This window comes from Clytia hemisphaerica, unplaced genomic scaffold, assembly GCF_902728285.1.
Source record: "Clytia hemisphaerica strain Z4C2 unplaced genomic scaffold, Clytia hemisphaerica genome assembly, whole genome shotgun sequence".
NCBI lineage: Eukaryota > Metazoa > Cnidaria > Hydrozoa > Leptothecata > Clytiidae > Clytia > Clytia hemisphaerica.
The window spans coordinates 330,001-347,948 of NW_027103581.1; the positions used below are offsets into that span (position 1 = coordinate 330,001).

Here is a 17,948-nt window from a genome sequence, read left to right on the forward strand (position 1 = left end):
TGAGGCTTGATAATGAGACATGGTACAGTATGAAGCAAGACATAACTTCCCGTTCGTTCATATGCTGTTCATTCTCTCAGAGGTCTCGCATCCCCTGGCTTAAATCATCTCTGACTCGGAGACAGGGGTGCAAATATTTCTGCAAGCGGAAATTGGAAAAAGAGGCAAAAAAGTATGACACGGTGGATCCCCTTCCTAGTGGAACAATTGGCAATAAATAATCGGCCCGGTGAGAAAATATGCCCCAGACATTTAAGAACCCGAGAAATTTTTATTTTCTATATTCCTTACCGTTTTTTTATCCTTCATTTTCCCAAAGGGTATAAAATTTCTCACCGGGCACTGAGAGAGACAATGTTATAAAGTATTTTCTTTCGCTAAGAAAAGAATAAAAAGTACATATTTTCCAAATAAGATCTTAAAAAGTTTGCTGCCAACTACGAGTATACTATGCATCTGAGCATTGAATACCATATAGAATTAATACTGTCTCCTGTCTTTGTGTTCATGGCGATTCCACGCTGGTTCTGAATTCTTTAAGTGCCACCGTAATACCCCTGTCTCAGTAACTCAGTGAAAATTTGAAATCGACCATCGGAGAAGTTATGAAACAAGTAAAACGTCACACACACCGGGTCTGTATTTGTAATCTCTTAATACTCGCTGGAGTACGGAAAAATTAACTTTTAAGCATTATTCCTAGAATTCATTAATAATATTTCTTCGATTTTGACCGGGTTGACCTTGTTGCAGTAAAGGTGTCAAAATACCGACAGTTCTCCAAGGGCCATAACCTTTGATACATATACTTTAGCTTACTTCGTTTTTGTATTTTTGGAATCTTCCTTAAATTCTGCGTCGATCGGTAGGCAAACGCACTTAAAGCAGAACCAAGGCCACCGGAGCCTCTGAAAGTCAAACTTTCGATGAAATTCAATGAAGTGAAATTTCGGAAAATGGCTTGACAGTGAACATGTTAGAGTTAGGTCATTCTTTGTAATTTTTTCACCGGTTTCCATCGGACAGGATCTGTGACCGGGTCACTGATACAGGGGTGTATCATACGTTTTCTCTTATCATTTTGTCGACAAATCTTAAAGTTAACCAGAGCGTTATTGATAATCTTCTCCCTCTCTCAAGTATCTAAGATTGTTCAGTACCACCTGAAATAACGGGAAAACAAAAATATACGATGATCAGGTTAATTTCTCTACTCTTTTTATCGGCTCAGCTATAATACACCCAGTATCGCTGCAAAACTGGAAAAAGTTAGCTTTTCATGGGGCATTAGTAGAAGTCCAGTGAATACTTGAGACAGGGGTATTCTATGGACGCAAACCTCAAAACAATGTTCTTTTATAACGTCCGTAAAACAAAGGGGTTAGTACACTGTTTTTTTTCGGGCGAATTTTCTATTAACCTAACCTAGCCTGTGAATGTGAAACAGAGCTGTGGGTATGCTAGACTCTTCTGGGATTAAAAGAAATACGCACCTGCTGGGTATGATATATTTCTGTAACCGCGGAATATAACAACCATGTGTTTGTTGACTCTATCGGTCGATGCTTCGATGAAAACTTGATATTTTCGTAAGTTGTCCAGTTTCTCTAATGCTCTTCTTTTTTAATCATTTATTTACTTCTCCCGTTTCATTTTCTCTGGAACGAAACGCAAGCGTTAGATAAAAAACAAACTTGGATTTAGCTAATGTAGTCAGACCTTTCAGAGACGTTTCATTTTCTTACATTGCATTTTCTATCGTGCATTCAACCAACACTTTTCATTGCGCACGATAATCAAAATTTTATTATAAATGATACTAAACGTACTACCCAAATATATATCCCTTAGGTATTATATTTTTATGATGCTCCATCTAATGAATAATTACTTTGTGAGAATTGCATGAATTCAAATTATAACTTCGGCAAAACGTAATTTTTTAAAAATGGTATTGCTCCACCACAAAATATAGAGAGTGTTTGTTTATGTTCGGAATGGCGCCCCGTCAAATTCTATCCACTTCACTCCGAAACGAGTGACTCGGTTTTCATGTATTCGATTGAAGATTGTTCCTCGTAGAAGAAAATTTTGAAAATGAAATTTTCTAAACTCGCGAATTAGACCCCACTCGTCAAGTTCTGCGGTATAATTAGGTGGTAGGTCTCGTCGGGAAGAGGCAATTTGCCCAAAACCTTCCAATTCTATCCGATTCACCCCGTCCTACATACGGTACTTAGCATAAATCTTCTGATTTCTGCATTGCCTTAAATATTGCCACGGCACTCCTTTCCAATGCGAATCGTACGGTAGACTAGAAAGAAATAGAGAAAAATGTCACATTATAGCGTGCTTGACTATCACCACACATGAGTATGGTTACTGTACGTGATTTGGAAATTTCCTCTAACAAATCGAGCTTCAGGCCCCAGTCATCCCTGAGTTGACGATAGGTTTTTATCCCAATTTAAAATCACCGAGGAACCAAATCGTGGAAAATTCTGTGGTTCACACATTCATCACATTTTTTCACGATCGGCTTACGACGGTTCGTCTGTTCACTTGTCAAGCGCCCTTTTAAAAATGAGTGATTTGCCGCCTGCTGAAACGCCTGCAGAAAAACAAGCCAAACCTAATCAGAACGAAGAGAAGCGCGGTGAATGTTCTGAATGTTATATATTATTTTCCATTGCGTCTTCGATGTTTTGTTCTCTTCGATCGAAGTCTAAAAAAAGAGAAAATATGATAAAGATCAAACATTAATCAAAGCTATCGAACACTTATCGAAGCTTATCGAAGATTATCGAATCTTAATCGAAACCTATCGAAAGTTAATCGAAGTTATCGAACATAATCGAATATATCGATAGCTAATCGAAGTAATCGAATGGTAATCGAACTAATTGAGAAAAACCTTGGAAAATTCGATTAATTCGATTACAGCTCGATAGTTTCGATTAAGCGAAGCCTAATCGAAGTATTAATTTCGATTAGTTTCGATAAATTCGATTAAAAATCGAATTCGATTTTGTTCGATAGATTACGCCTGGAACATTGATTTGATGGGAAATTGTATTTTGTCATTTTTGCGTGACTTTCAGCATGGTTCTAATAAAATTTTTGAAAATGCACAATAGATTCGGGGGGTGATTCGGGAGTACAACGCGACAAATCAAAAGGTTGATTTGCGTAGGTACATCCTGCTGAACACTTGGTTGTAACAGATAGATAACAAACAGCTAGCACAAACACAAGATGCCATAAAGGTTCCACAAATCTAAAAATATCCATCCAAAAATTATGTTTCATGTTTCTTTTTTCTTTTTAAAGAGAAGCAGCGGTGAGATATTTAAAGGGACAAAGAGTTGAATATCTTGAGATGAATAACCTTTGATTGCCACAGCGAGGAGGTGATGAAAGGGGGTAGGGCAGTTAGTGAAAGTACTTCGATTTGTGAAACGTCTTTACGTCACATAGAACAAAAAAAATTAGTAAAAGAACAAAGGAATTATCCATAGCCACCATTTCGAAAACCATATGGGGAATCACAATTTTACGGAAACAGGAATCCTCAAAATTTTGTTCTTCCTCATATATTGTATATAAATACAAAAATCAAAAATAAAGAAGCTTTTGTTTTCTGATCATCCTTTTAATCTGCCATGGAGTGTTATAAAATTCTTTAAAGAAAGACACATTCTCCTATGAAGAGGCTTCAAATAAATGATGTTGTTAAAAAGTATGCCATTTTATCTTAACAATTTCGTAAACTACAACGTCACAATCACTAATTGTAGTGGTTTTTAAAAACAAGCGAAACATCCAATCAACATTTTTTATGGCAAGTTTGAGTTTGAATGGCTCCCCTTTTTAGGAAACACTACAGTCTATTGAATAGGTAACAAATTATTGTAGTATGCATCAATGTGAAAGGGGTTGTGCTCATTCCAGAGAACTCTTAGATTTCTTAACTCTGTTCCAGACAGTCAAACAGTCAAATTTATCAAACCAATTGAACTAATCGAACTCTATCGAACAGTTAAAGTTCAAATAACAACAATTAATAAGATTTTTTTTGAATTTAAGAGTATTCGATCAATGGGTTCAATCAATTCGTTGATCCAATTTTGTTTAACAAGCATTGAGGATCTTATCACGATTCTCAGATTTACAGAAAACACCAGCTTTTTGTTAATTTTTGCCTTAATTGCCCAAACCCATCATAACCTTTTATAGCTTTAGGGAAGAAAAAAATTAGAGTTTCACGACGATCTTTGATTGGATTAATCGGATTCAAATTTCCTTGTTTTAGCCAAATTTTAGGAAATTAACTGAGAAGAAATGATTTCTTTTTCTTTTATCCTTTAGAGGACAAATATAAGTACATTTTGTGAAAATTTCAAGTCCCTAGCACTTTCCTATCCGGAATTATCTTGATTCCGATTTAGAGGGAACTCAACCGGGATGAGGACGGGATAGAGGGATCTCTCGAAAACGAAAGTGCCCAATAACTGTTGAACAGTTTGATGTATCAAAAAAAAATTTTCCTACTTTTACATTGCTATAAGGAGACTGTGGGGTTACCGGTGCTGGCGGGCATTAATCAGGCGAGTTTTGTACGATTTGTATTGATATTGATAAACCGTCAAACTAAACAATGTAAAATGAAAATAGCGTAAGTATAAAGTTTGACAATGAAAGAAAATAAGCCTAAGTCTATGAGTGAATCTATAATTATGTAGGAAATAAGTAAAATGTATGAGTTGAATAATATCTAAGTCACAAAAGTAAAAAGTCCTAACTTAACTTAAGATGTGTCAGTGAAAGAAACTTACCAGCTGGCCAAATGTAAATGCTGTGAAATGATGCCAGTAGGTAAATGAAAAGCTCAAAATGTGTAAACAAACAAAATGAACCATGAATAAATCAAATCCAAAATCAAAATGTGAGCAGAGGCTGAGACTGAATGCGTGCTCACTGAGTGCCACATGGAACAATGGTAGCCATATTGAATTTATGAATGACTAAAAGTTGCATGATGCTTACTGTCTAGTGGCATTAGCAAGACTGACTTTGAGACACACCTTTTATGCATAAGTCTACCATGTTGGCATGCCAATTCCAACATGATGACTCATCATAATGGTAGCCTAAGAAGTGAGGTCAAGGTCAAAGGTCAAATAAATTATAATGTCATGAATAAATTAGTATAAATAATTAGCTAATGAAAATAAATTATGATGTCATGAATAAATTAAATTAAATTGAATAAATTTTACTGAAATTGCATAAATTATAAAATTTTTGTTTTGTTTTGATTTTAAATTTTTTTTATATATACAGATTCAAACATTAACTTAACACTCCCCCAAATGAAAATTAAACTTTGGAAGCGAAGTCTATATTTTTGGCTAGTATGCCAAGTTCATGTAAATAATCACATTCATCTACATGATGAATTATTACCAGTCCACGTACAGCACGATGGGTTTTGCACATAACAGTTTCATTTTCGTTTCTATATACAATTTTTGCCTTTCGTGGCAACAAGTCATCTCCAAACTCCAATTCCTTTACCAAACCGTATGTATATTTGTTTGATAATGATGATTCATGTTTAATGAACAAAACAATGTCTCCAACACTAATTTGATCGCTTACGTACCATTTCGTTTGCTTGACCAATTTTGGAACATGTACGGTGAGCCAAACGTCAAACCATGTATCGAATACCTTTTCGTTATCCTTCAGGATCTTGGTGGGATGATCGCAGAGTATGAGCCCGTCGATTGCTCTGTCGTTGTTTCTGCCTAGCATTAATCGATTTGGTGTAATGAGGTCTAGGCACTCGAAATCTCCGGTGACATCTCCAATAGCCAAGGGTAAGTTGTTGATTTGGTTAGCAATTGAAGCTGTTAATGTCTCCCATTGGAGAATAGATAATCTTTAGTTGTTGAGTGATTTACTGATGGAATTGTTTATTTCTTGTATCTTCCGTTCAACTTTCCCATTCATATTATGTCCTTGAACGGGGCATACTTGGAAATCGACTTTCGTCTTGCTGAGATGGTGCTGCAAATCAAGTAGGTTGATATTCATTTCTTTGCAGCCCTTAACCAATTGGCTTCCTTCATCACACATTAGTCGTTTTGGGAATCCATGATCTGCAGCAAAGCGTGTAATGGCTTGGATGAAGGCTGTTGTTGAGTAATCATCCATTGTCTTGATCTTCACTGCACTTGTTGAACAGCAACAAAACACAATCAACCATACTTTGACAGTGGTACGTTTATGGTGCGGTGAATAAGATGAGTAAGGACCAGATAAATCCATTTGAGTGAAATAGAATGATGGTGCGATTGTCAAATTGAAGATTGGAATGGGTCCCATTGCCATTTGAACGGTGCGTTTTTCCAGAAATCTACATCTTTGACATGAGCGTTTGATCCTTTTCATGAGATTTCGACCATTGATGATGAAGCATTTCTTTAAAACGTGTCGTAGAGTTGTTTCGATGCCACAATGCTGAGTGTTTGGATCGTGCCAATGAACTTCTGAGGCAATGCTGTAAGCAATTGGTGAGTTGTTGTCTAGGATTGGAACCATAAATGTCGTTGATGTAAGGTCTTTCATGGTGTCAGTGTAACGTCCAACAACAGAAACTTGTGTTGTTGGCAAGATTCTGCCAGTGTACATCAGAATGTTGTCCTTGACTTGTGAGATTTTGTCATACTTTGATTTTGGTAGAAAATGTTGTACTTCCATTGTGCCCTTTTGATAGAAATACTTTTCAGCTCTGATGATTTCTTCATTTGATAGGATGAGTGGTTTAGAAGTTTGGACAATCAACGTTTTCTTTTGTTTCCATTTTGATATGAAACTTTTGCAAAATCGAATAACATATGCCAAGATGCGAACAGTGATTGAAAATCTACGATGGTTAGGGTCGATCAGATATTTGGAGAATTTGATACCTCTGTTTTGCAAGTTGAATTGGATCAGGTGTAGTTGAAGCATGATGAACAAGAATTGTCCTCTCTTTGTCGATTTCTTTGATGTCCGAGTCAGTTACTTTCAGGTCTTGAGCAGATTTGATTGGAAATTCCGTCGATGGAAGTCTCATCCAGTCCATACCGTTCATCCACTTTGAGTCTTGGCTGACATCAGCAATGGTTGCACCACGTCTGGTTCCAAGATCTGCAATCATGTTGTTTGTTGGTATGTAGAACCAGTCTTCTTTTGATTTGAAACGGTTGATCTCTACCACACGGTTTCTGACCCATAACTTCAGTGGCTTTTCATCGTTGGAGATCCAATGGAGAGCAATTTGTGAATCGGTGAATTTGAGTGAGGACTTGTGTAGTGTTCCAAATGATCTACGAACTACTTCACCAGTGTGAGTGTTGATAAGTGCGGCAAGTAGTTCAGCACGTGGCAATGAGAGTCCTTTTGGTACTGTGCGTGTTCTTGCAAACACAAGTTGGCAGGAGAATGAACCATTTTTCCGTTGGAATCGTGCATAAATGCAGGTGCAAATTAATGATTTGCTTGAGTCGCCAAAGTCCAATGTGTGTATGTCTGTGTTGAGAGCATCTTCTGGTACAATGGCGCGTTTGAAACGTACTTCTCCGAGGTCTTTCATCATTTTGAAGTTGTCCAACCACATTTGACGGAGTTCATCAGGAATAATATCATTCCAGTCAAGTTGTCGTGCTGTTAATTCGTGAAGATCGAGTTTCATTGAAGCAACGATTGGTGACATTTTCCCTGTCAGATCGAAAATTTCTGCAACTTTGGATGCACAATCTCTACGTGTTAGCTTGTCCGGGATGATGTTAGATGCTTTTGAAGATTTCTTTCCCCTCCTCTTCTTGGAGAAATTGAGGTCTGAGATACTGAGTGTGAGTTCGTCGGTTTCAGGGAACCATCTCATTCCTCCAACAGAGATGCTTGAACCGTCTTCTGATAAATCTTCGGTTGGTTTCATTCCAGAGAAAGTGAAGCCTTTGAGAGTGAAGTTTCCTCTGTTGATGACAGACTGTAGTTCATCTGCACGTTTGAATGCTTCTTTGGTGGATGACTCTCCTGTGATACAGTCATCAACGTAAACGTCTTCTTTGATGATACGGTTGACTTCAGGGTACTCCTTGCTGAAGAGTTGACCAATGGATCGCAGACCACATTCCGCTTGATTTCCTGATGATCTGACTCCATAAATGAGCGTCTTAATGATTTTTTCTTTAGGGATTTTTGATGGATCCAAGTCTTTTTGCCATATGTACCTCTGGAATTGCCAGTGCTCTTGATGTAGATTAATGGTGTTGTACATCTTTCGGATGTCAGTGTGGATGCCAATCAGGTGTGTTGACCAACGGATGAGAAGATTTTGTAGTTTGTTATAGTTGTTTTGTCCTTTGGCCAGGATGTCATTGAGGCTGACACCAGATGATGTTGGATGCGATGCATCAAATACAACACGGCACGGAGTGCTGACAGAACTCTCCTTCCAGACGGCACGTCATGGAATGAAATTTTGGTTGGTTGTTTCCCTCAGTGTTGATTGTTGCTCGGGTGCAAGGTTTTCGACATACTCAACGTACCCAAGCTTTTGCAACTTGGCTTCCGATTCAAGGATGTCGGCTTTGTCTTTGTTGTTCTCTGGACGATCGAGTTTCTTCAGTTGTTGATAATAGATACGAGAAGCAATGTCTTTGTTGGGAGCGAGCTTTGATGGTCTGTCGATAAAGGGTAATTTAGCTATTATTGTTTGGGTGTCCAGATTGATGTCAAGTGAAGCGTCAATGATGCTCTGTTCAACTTCCTCCTTGATGCTGATTTCACGTTGGTGTTCTGAATTCTTGCAATCTTTACAATTTCGACAACTGACACAGCGATAAGTAATTTCGGAGCCAGTTGATTCAGATGTTTCAAAACGTTTGATACTTCTGGATGGAAATGAGAGATGAGATGCATCTGGGTTGATATTGATCCCATCTTTGTAGATTTTGTATTGACGGGTGAAGAATCCTGACATGTTAGAGGTGCCATAGAATTGATTGTGAATGGCGGTGAAAATTTGATGTGACCACCAATGATGCCTGAACCTCCATCACCGTTGCGAAAGACTGATTGATAGATTGCCAGACCAGAAGGTAGTTGATATATAAGTTTAGGATAATACCTGTTGTATTTGATACCAAGCATCAGATGAACATCTCCACCAACATGGGCTGATGGCTTTGGAAGAGTTGACGGATCTTTTGAGTACGTCTTGCAGATTTGTTGGAATACTTCAGTCAATGGATAGCGTGGAAAGGTTGATGTGATCTGGTCCATACACACGCCTCTGAGGGATGCTAGTTGGCCATTCATCATGGGTATCTGGACGTTGTATGTTCCACGTGTTGTTTGTGTCGAGGTGCCAACTCCACCAATTGATGTGATCTCTGATGACTCTTGAGTGACATTCGTACCAAGCTTCTTGATTGCACTGTGTTTCACGATAAAGTCACTGCAACCACTGTCGAAGAAAATTGTGAATACCTTGTGGTTGATGACAACGTTTTGAAGTAGGTAGATGCCTTCATCGTCACTTGTTGATTGATAGTCTGGTGAAGTGGATGGATTTGCTGAAGGCGTTTTTTGTTTTGAAGCACGAATGGAATGAAAGACTTATGTTCTTTGTGAATGGTGGTAGGTTTGGATTCTTCAGGTACTTCGACTTGTATTTCTCGAGGAGCTTCTTGTTTGCATCCGTGTCTTTGTGATCGTGACAGACAAGGATATGTTTACGTGGGTAGTCTTGATGTGATGCGTGCGGACATGCAAAGTCACGTTGACATTTGCCTTCTTTGTGTCGCCCATGTGAGATGCTTGCTCCTGGGAAGAGACATTGATAGCAGTATCCTTTTGCTTGGAGAACAGCATAACGGTTGGCAGGACTCAACTCAGCAAATTTGTGACATGTGTGATATTGGATGATTTGCTTTCCGGCTGGACCTTTTGATGGAAGGTGATTGTCTTGTCCAGGCTCGGAGTCGCAGATATTGCACAGTCTATTGTCTGGGTTGTTGTAGTAGCCTGATCTGCCTTTGCCGTTAGGTCCTCTGTCAGTCCTGGGTGGTTTGGGTTTTGCCGAGGGTACGTCTGGGTGACAGTCAATTTGGTTTGTTGTAGCTTCTGTTCTTGCTCGAGATACTTGACAAAATGGTACCATGATTGTCTTGGTGTGAAGTCTTCATCTGTACTTTTGCGTAGCCATCTTGTAAGTGTTGGTTCACCGAGAAGACTATAGATGTGGTGTAAGCCTTCACTGTAGTAGAGATGTTGTTCGATACCATGGATTTCAGCGAGTTGGATGATCTCTTTGATGGCGGTGATGAGCCGGCTTAGTGAATGTGCCAACTCATGATTTTTGCTTTTAGATAATAGTTTTCCATTGAAGCTACATGTTTGATCTTCTTTGATAGCATCATCTTGACGTCTCCGTAGGCGAACTTCAGTTGCTTCCAGATGTTGTCGATGTCGTTCATGCTCTTGACCATACTCAGTGCTGGTCCTTTAAGGAAGTTGTTCTTTAAGAGTTCTGGTAGAAGGTGTTTTGGTGTCGTGTGTAGGTGCAATTTGTTGAATTTGTCTTTGAATGTGTAGAAATCGTCTGTGTCGGCACCAGAGAACTTGTGGAGGGTGATGTTGAGCTTTGAGTTGTTGAAAAGTTTTTGCTTATATACATCTCGATCTTTGATTTGTTTGTCCAGTGATTCATAAAAGGTACTTTTCAAAGATGTCATAAGTTTGTAATTGACACCAATATTTGAAACTACAGTTTTTGTTTCAGTTTTTGTAAATTCAGTTTGTAAAATAAGTTCATACTTTTTGACGACTTTGTTGATGATGTCTGTTTTGTGTGACTTGTCATTCTTTATCTCGATTAGCTCAGCATCGGTTATGTCGTCTAGTGATTGTTGAAAGTATGTGGTAAGTTTCAGTTAACAAGCGTATTATCTCAGTCACAGTGAACTCCATTGATTCGGTGTGTCCGTTTTTGAGCATCTGTAGTTTGCTTTACTTGAGCAGCTGTCGCAGCTTGCTTGAATTCACGAGCTAATTTGAAGTACTCTCTGATGTCTTGAAGGGTCTTTTCTATACCTTCAATAAGTTCTTTATTCAGATTTTCAGTTTTAAAGAGTTTTTTGAAGTTTCGTAATGGAATTCGTAAGTCTAGCAATTGGGTGACAATAGCGTCATTCTCAGCTATGGTGTCTGATGAAATTGGATTCTCGATGATGAGGTCCGTGATCTCTTCGATGAGTATTTCTGCCTCCACTTCAGCTTTGGGAGACATGATGTGCCTTGATAGCTCGATATCAGATTGAGTTGAATGGGGTACCTTTGGTTTGATGTCAACTTGCTTGGATGATTCAGTTGGTAAGGTATCCTCTTGACTTTGATCAGATGTGTCCGGTGATTTGTAAGATGTGTCCGGTGATTTGTAAGATGTGTCCGGTGATTTGTCGGATGTGTCCGGTGATTTTTCGGATGTGTCCGGTGATTTGTCGGATGTGTCTGGTGATTCGTAAGATGTGTCCAGTAGTTGTTCGGATGTTTCCGGTGATTCGTCTAGTGATGACCTTCCGAGTGAATTGAATACACTGTAGTCCGATATTCTTTTGGTCTTTCTAGTCGATCTGCGTAAGGACATTTGATGTTGATAAGTGATGACTGATTGCCTGAGTGATGGATGACGAATTGGTCTGATTGACTGGTCGCCTTGATGATTAGATCTGTTTGACTGTGGGGTTACCGGTGCTGGCGGGCATTAATCAGGCGAGTTTTGTACGATTTGTATTGATATTGATAAACCGTCAAACTAAACAATGTAAAATGAAAATAGCGTAAGTATAAAGTTTGACAATGAAAGAAAATAAGCCTAAGTCTATGAGTGAATCTATAATTATGTAGGAAATAAGTAAAATGTATGAGTTGAATAATATCTAAGTCACAAAAGTAAAAAGTCCTAACTTAACTTAAGATGTGTCAGTGAAAGAAACTTACCAGCTGGCCAAATGTAAATGCTGTGAAATGATGCCAGTAGGTAAATGAAAAGCTCAAAATGTGTAAACAAACAAAATGAACCATGAATAAATCAAATCCATGATGCATGATGTTGAAAACAGAAATCGTGTGGCTGGTACCTTTGAGCACGAGGGTGCTACATGTTTTAATGATTTACCTATTAACATAAAGCATATCGACTCAAAAGATAGCTTTGCAAATCTAGCTTGGAAATTTTATTTTGATAGGGCATTAGCTAAATCATTGGATCCTTGAAATTTTTCAATAATCACCTATTCAAAGTTACCTAAGTATCTCAATAACTATATTCTTGACAATATTACGAATTCTAATGTTTTACTACTTCAGGATCCTAACCTAACCCCATCCTTTCCTTTTCATTGAAGCTTACCTTAGGTTTTGACACATTGAGCTTTAAATTAGTTTAAAATTTATTTAAATTTATGCTTAATATATCTATATATATTTTTAACAATAAGGCTGGGACAGCATACTCCTCTTGCATTTTCGTTGTTATTTTTTTTTTTTTTTTTTTTTTTTTAATTTTTAGTTTAGCAATTAATTCTATTAGCGACGTATCACATTCCTCAACCCAAACGCCTCATCGAATTAACTGCAATATTTTTTTTTTTTTTTTTTTTTTTTTCACACTTCTCACAATCTTGTTTCTATGCCTAGTCCTCGGCCTATATAAAATCATAATATATTTACGAGATATTATTTATCTAAGAATAGTTTATTTATTTCTTACTGTCTGCCATAATTTATCTAGGACGACTATCTTGCGAACAAGCCGTTATCCAGTTTAATTATTACTAATCGAACAAACTTCCAAACGTCATATCTCAGTATTCTGATTCCGAACTTCACTTAGTTTTCCTTATTCCTTCCGATGAGTCCTTCTTCCCATATCTGTTCGTGTTGTTAGTTATTTATATATTTTATACACACAGCATATACATTATATAACACTTTTCTTGTAAGAAGAACCAATATTTTTGGAGATCAAGGAAATAATAATGTTAAAAAAAAAAAAAAAAAAAAAAATCCAAAATCAAAATGTGAGCAGAGGCTGAGACTGAATGCGTGCTCACTGAGTGCCACATGGAACAATGGTAGCCATATTGAATTTATGAATGACTAAAAGTTGCATGATGCTTACTGTCTAGTGGCATTAGCAAGACTGACTTTGAGACACACCTTTTATGCATAAGTCTACCATGTTGGCATGCCAATTCCAACATGATGACTCATCATAATGGTAGCCTAAGAAGTGAGGTCAAGGTCAAAGGTCAAATAAATTATAATGTCATGAATAAATTAGTATAAATAATTAGCTAATGAAAATAAATTATGATGTCATGAATAAATTAAATTAAATTGAATAAATTTTACTGAAATTGCATAAATTATAAAATTTTTGTTTTGTTTTGATTTTAAATTTTTTTTTTATATATACAGATTCAAACATTAACTTAACAACGCGTCCCTCGTATATAGGCGCGGACGCACATGTGCGTCCCGCGTGGGCTAAGGGTTAAGGTACATAACAACTGATATACTTTTTATGGACCTACCTGGCTAATCAACAGAAAAAATTTAATTAAAAATAAAACAGAAATCAAGAAAATCCTGAAAAAAAAACAGAATTTTTTAAGGAATATTCAGCTCCCTAACGTTGTTGGTATTAGTTCTGGAGTTCTGGGTTGAAAAATGATTACTTTGGAAATGAAACGATGAAAAGTTTTTAGTGGGGTCGTTTAGCATAATTTACGGGAAAACAATAAGATCTAGCTGAAACTTTCTCCAGACCCTCTCTATAGGATCCTTATACCTCAGGAAAAATTCCCCTAAAATCCCACTGGTGGAACATCCATTTTTTGGGACATTTCTTTTTTCCCTAGGCAAAACCCTAAGGGCAAATTTTTTTGAAAATTTCAAACTCATTTTCATACATTATCAAGTATACCATTCGAAAGCTCTCGAAAAACTATATAGAAAAACTTAAACGGTTATAGCCGATTTCCTTACCTAACTCGATATATTTCATGCGCAAGTTCCACTTTTCGCCACATTTTGGTTACATTTTGGTCTAAATTGACCATAAATAGCATCTTCTGCTTGTATTATCTTGAGTTAGGTAATGAAATCGGCTATAACCGTTTCAAAGTTTTCTATATAGTTTTTCGAGAGCTTTCGAATGGTATGAGGTATAAGCATCCTATAGAGAAGGCCTGGAGAAAGTTTCAGCTAGATCTTATTTTTTTCCTACAAACAGCCTGTATTTTTGTAACACGACCACACTATTTAGAAAACCATGAAATACTGTTCTCCTTCCTGTAAAAGAAATGATCAAGTAAAATGAAAAAATGTGACAGAAATACCGGTGATTTCCAACTCCCTCCCCCTTGTTCGTCAGCATTCGTTTTCAAGTACACAATTTTTTCATAAGAACATCATCGGATGTTCTAATCTTTTTTAGTTTTAAGCCTAAAAATGGTCTTAACATGTTCTTATCTCTACCATTTTATATAAGTGTTTTTGCCCATTTTCCCAAGAAAGTTTCATGAATGATAACCATTTTCTGTTGTCTTTTTTATAGATTTCTTTTGTTTGTGTCTGATAAAAAAATTCAACCACTTCCACTAACTGTTAGTTGCATCGCAAGTTACGTTATGCACTCCACTACTGCGACCCAAAATGAACTGTGTTTCAGAGTTCAGAGAATATCAATAATTATAAGTATATCTTATTAACTTGTCTGTTTATTACAAGTGAAGCAAGTGGAGTGCGACTCTTTTGACAAACGCACACATGGAAAATTTACAATATGCAGGCCCTAAAAATGAAATTACAGCATTACAGGAGAGCTTCGCCCTTCTACATAGCCCATGTCTGATATACTTAAAGGGTTGAGAAGAAGTTGTTGCAGTGTCAATATTTGGCAAATTTAAAAAACCAACTTTCCCTTTTTCTTGGGACCATTGAGGCATAAGGTACCTGCTAACCGCAAAAATTCCAAAATTCGCGAATTGACCATTGATAACATAAGGAGCCGCTGGGAGCCGTCCTAATAGTACATATGCAGTAAAAATGTCAAAAGTTGAGTACCCCCACCCCTGTGTAAGCAAGCTTACGCATTGCCAATACCCCTGCTGGTTAGTACGTACTTTTTTCATAGTCCACCCACCTAGTACAAAGTACAAATCTTCTGGTAAAAAGTGAGGGTCTCAATAAGGATTAAGCAGATATATACACATTGTCCTAGAGTCTCTCTGTTCTCTTTGCTTATTGTCGTATATTATTTCACGAGCACAGGACAACATTTCACTCTTTATTCTCTTTCACACAATTTTACACACAAAAAATGGGCTGAAATTTTTTTTTTTGTGTGTGTGTGTACGTACATTTTTGTTCAACCCTCCCCTCCCATTGTATGCAAGCATATGCTTTTGATAAGATACCCCCTTAAGGGAACTCACTTTGCAAATATCCTAAAACATTTTAATTTTGGCGAATGAAAGCGTAAATCTGTTCTATTATTTTGCCTTATTTTGAGCAAATTTGATGAATTTCAAGGGTTATTTAGGCAAGGAAACAAAAAATTTAATTTTGGTGGGAACTAATTTTGGCGAATTCTGTCTAAATTCGCCAAATCCTCCAAAATTAGTAAGTAAGTAAGTAAGTAAGTAAGTAAGTAAGTAAGTAAGTAAGTAATAGTTTATTTCATATTGACGAAAAGGTAGCAACAAACGCTAATAAAAGTCAACGCTACTTTACAATTAACAAGAGCCACAAAGATGTGGTTAAATATTTCCTCCAATAGCTCAGAGCATAGATTGTAGTCGCAGTCGAACCCCACAGATTATCCTAAAGCCCCAACTTAGTAACTTAGATTTATTTAAAAGCCTTTATATTAAGCAATATCCGATGCAAAACAAAATTCAACCATATTCCTGCTAAAAATTGTCTTTATTTCATAGACATGTTCAGAGATGATATAAGTCTAAAAACTTGTTAAAAAATTGCATGCAAATGATAACCATTTTGACACAAAGAAAAATGTATTTTATTCAACTAATATTGTTTTTTACCTTCATTAAGGAAATAAAATCTTAGATTTACAAGTTGATATTATTCTAAGACTCATCTGAGTAAGAAAGTGCCAAAATATTTTGAGACTGTCTACTAAGGGACTAATATGGAAATATGGCAATATGAATTTGGGAGATATCGAAATATGTTGTACACATTAGTGAAAAACTTCCTTGTCATCAATATTTTAAACCACCATATTATACCATCCACAAGTAAAAAGTTACTTAAAAATGGATCTCCTTCTTTACAGATTTAGATTTCCAGTACATAACATCTGTTACATTAGTATTCATGTGATAATATACCAAATTGTCAACCTTGAAATTGTCACATTTAGTTACAGTATTGCTGAATGCTTACAACACTTTCCAGCAAACTTTTTTGTGAAATTTGTGTCTTGATAAACTAAACTCCATGACATTGGTATCATTGATCATTAAATCACATCTTGGAACAATAGAGTTCCTTGGTTCAATTATTGCAAGAATGTTTATCTTTGTTCATATTCTCATTGTGTGCAACATTATCATTACATCATTGCCAGCAAGTTACATTGTATTGTCAGCTTTAGAGGTCGTCAAACTTTGTTGAATTTGTAATCCTGGCACCTGAATGTGAAAGGAAAGAAAAATTCAAAATTTCATAATGGGAAATAATCTCTTTACAGTAATCAATGCCAAATGTGTCGTCATTCGCTGAAATCTCCCAAAAAAAGGCTTTAAAAGGGTGAGACTCTGCTTGATGGTTTGAGCTATGTTTGCCATGCATATAAACTGAGCCATTAAAGAAGTTTACGGGAACGTACAAAAAGGACCACAGGGTACGTACAATAAGGTACACTGGGAACATACAATAAGGTTCACGAGGAACATACAATAAGGTTCACAGGGAACGTACAATAAGGTACAAGGGGAACGTACAATAAGGTACAAGGGGAACGTACAATAAGGTACAAGGGGAACGTACAATAAGGTACAAGGGGAACATACAATAAGGTACACGAGGAACGTACAATAAGGTACACTGGGAACGTACAATAAGGTTCACGGGGAACATACAATAAGGTATACTGGGAACGTACAGTAAGGTTCACGGGGAACATACAATAAGGTATACTGGGAACGTACAATAAGGTTCACGGGGAACATACAATAAGGTATACTGGGAACGTACAGTAAGGTTCACGGGGAACATACAATAAGGTACACTGGGAATGTACAATAAGGTTCACGGGGAACATACAATAAGGTACTGGGAACGTGCGGTAAGGTTCACGGGGAACATACAATAAGGTATACTGGGAACGTACAGTAAGGTTCACGGGGAACATACAATAAGGTATACTGGGAACGTACAGTAAGGTTCACGGGGAACATACAATAAGGTACAAGGGGAACGTACAATAAGGTACGCTGGTAACATACAATAAGGTAGACGGGAACATAAAATAAGGTTCACGGGGAACGCACAATAAGGTACACAGGGAACCTACAGGGAACCTACAATAAGGTATATACACAGGGAACATACAATAAGGTACTGGGGAACGTACAATCAGTGAGGATCTTATCGCGATTCTCAGATTTACGGAAAACACCAGCTTCTTGCTGATTTTTGCCTCGATTGCCCAAAACCCGTAACCTTTTTAGCTTGAGGGAAGAAAAAAATTAGAGTTTTTGGCTTTGCCAAAAAAACGCCTAGTCAAAATTTTTTCATCTTCGCAGGATCCATTCCCAACCTCAAAATACATCTTTTTGTCTAGGGGTTTGTTTGGC

At 37.1% G+C, this 17,948-nt stretch overlaps 2 protein-coding genes and 1 long non-coding RNA gene across 3 annotated transcripts; all 3 read right to left on the bottom strand.

The window, feature by feature from the left end:
* Window positions 1–350: 350 nt before the first annotated feature.
* Window positions 351–1,787, bottom strand: LOC136801266 (uncharacterized). The gene is made up of 2 exons (XR_010845828.1): window positions 1,494–1,787; window positions 351–1,163 (listed from the first exon to the last, which is right to left on the bottom strand). It is a non-coding gene; the product is annotated as an uncharacterized lncRNA (long non-coding RNA).
* Window positions 1,788–4,578: 2,791 nt separating this feature from the next.
* Window positions 4,579–6,958, bottom strand: LOC136801267 (uncharacterized). Its single transcript, XM_067057895.1, has 2 exons — window positions 4,836–6,958; window positions 4,579–4,650 (listed from the first exon to the last, which is right to left on the bottom strand). The coding sequence occupies exon 1, from the start codon at window positions 6,763–6,765 to the stop codon at window positions 5,947–5,949; it is 819 nt and encodes a 272-aa protein (XP_066913996.1). The 5' UTR covers window positions 6,766–6,958; the 3' UTR covers window positions 4,579–4,650; window positions 4,836–5,946.
* A 4,047-nt stretch (window positions 6,959–11,005) lies between these two features.
* On the bottom strand, window positions 11,006–12,145 carry LOC136801248 (FHF complex subunit HOOK-interacting protein 1A-like). Its single transcript, XM_067057879.1, has 2 exons — window positions 12,055–12,145; window positions 11,006–11,869 (listed from the first exon to the last, which is right to left on the bottom strand). Exon 2 carries the CDS (start codon window positions 11,699–11,701, stop codon window positions 11,006–11,008), a length of 696 nt encoding a protein of 231 aa, XP_066913980.1. The 5' UTR covers window positions 11,702–11,869; window positions 12,055–12,145.
* Window positions 12,146–17,948: the final 5,803 nt, after the last annotated feature.

What these genes read in the sequence shown, in the direction of transcription:
- LOC136801267 (XM_067057895.1), bottom strand. Translation starts at nt 6,765, where the DNA reads ATGGAAGTACAACATTTTCTACCAAAATCAAAGTATGACAAAATCTCA.
- LOC136801248 (XM_067057879.1), bottom strand. Translation starts at nt 11,701, where the DNA reads ATGTCCTTACGCAGATCGACTAGAAAGACCAAAAGAATATCGGACTAC.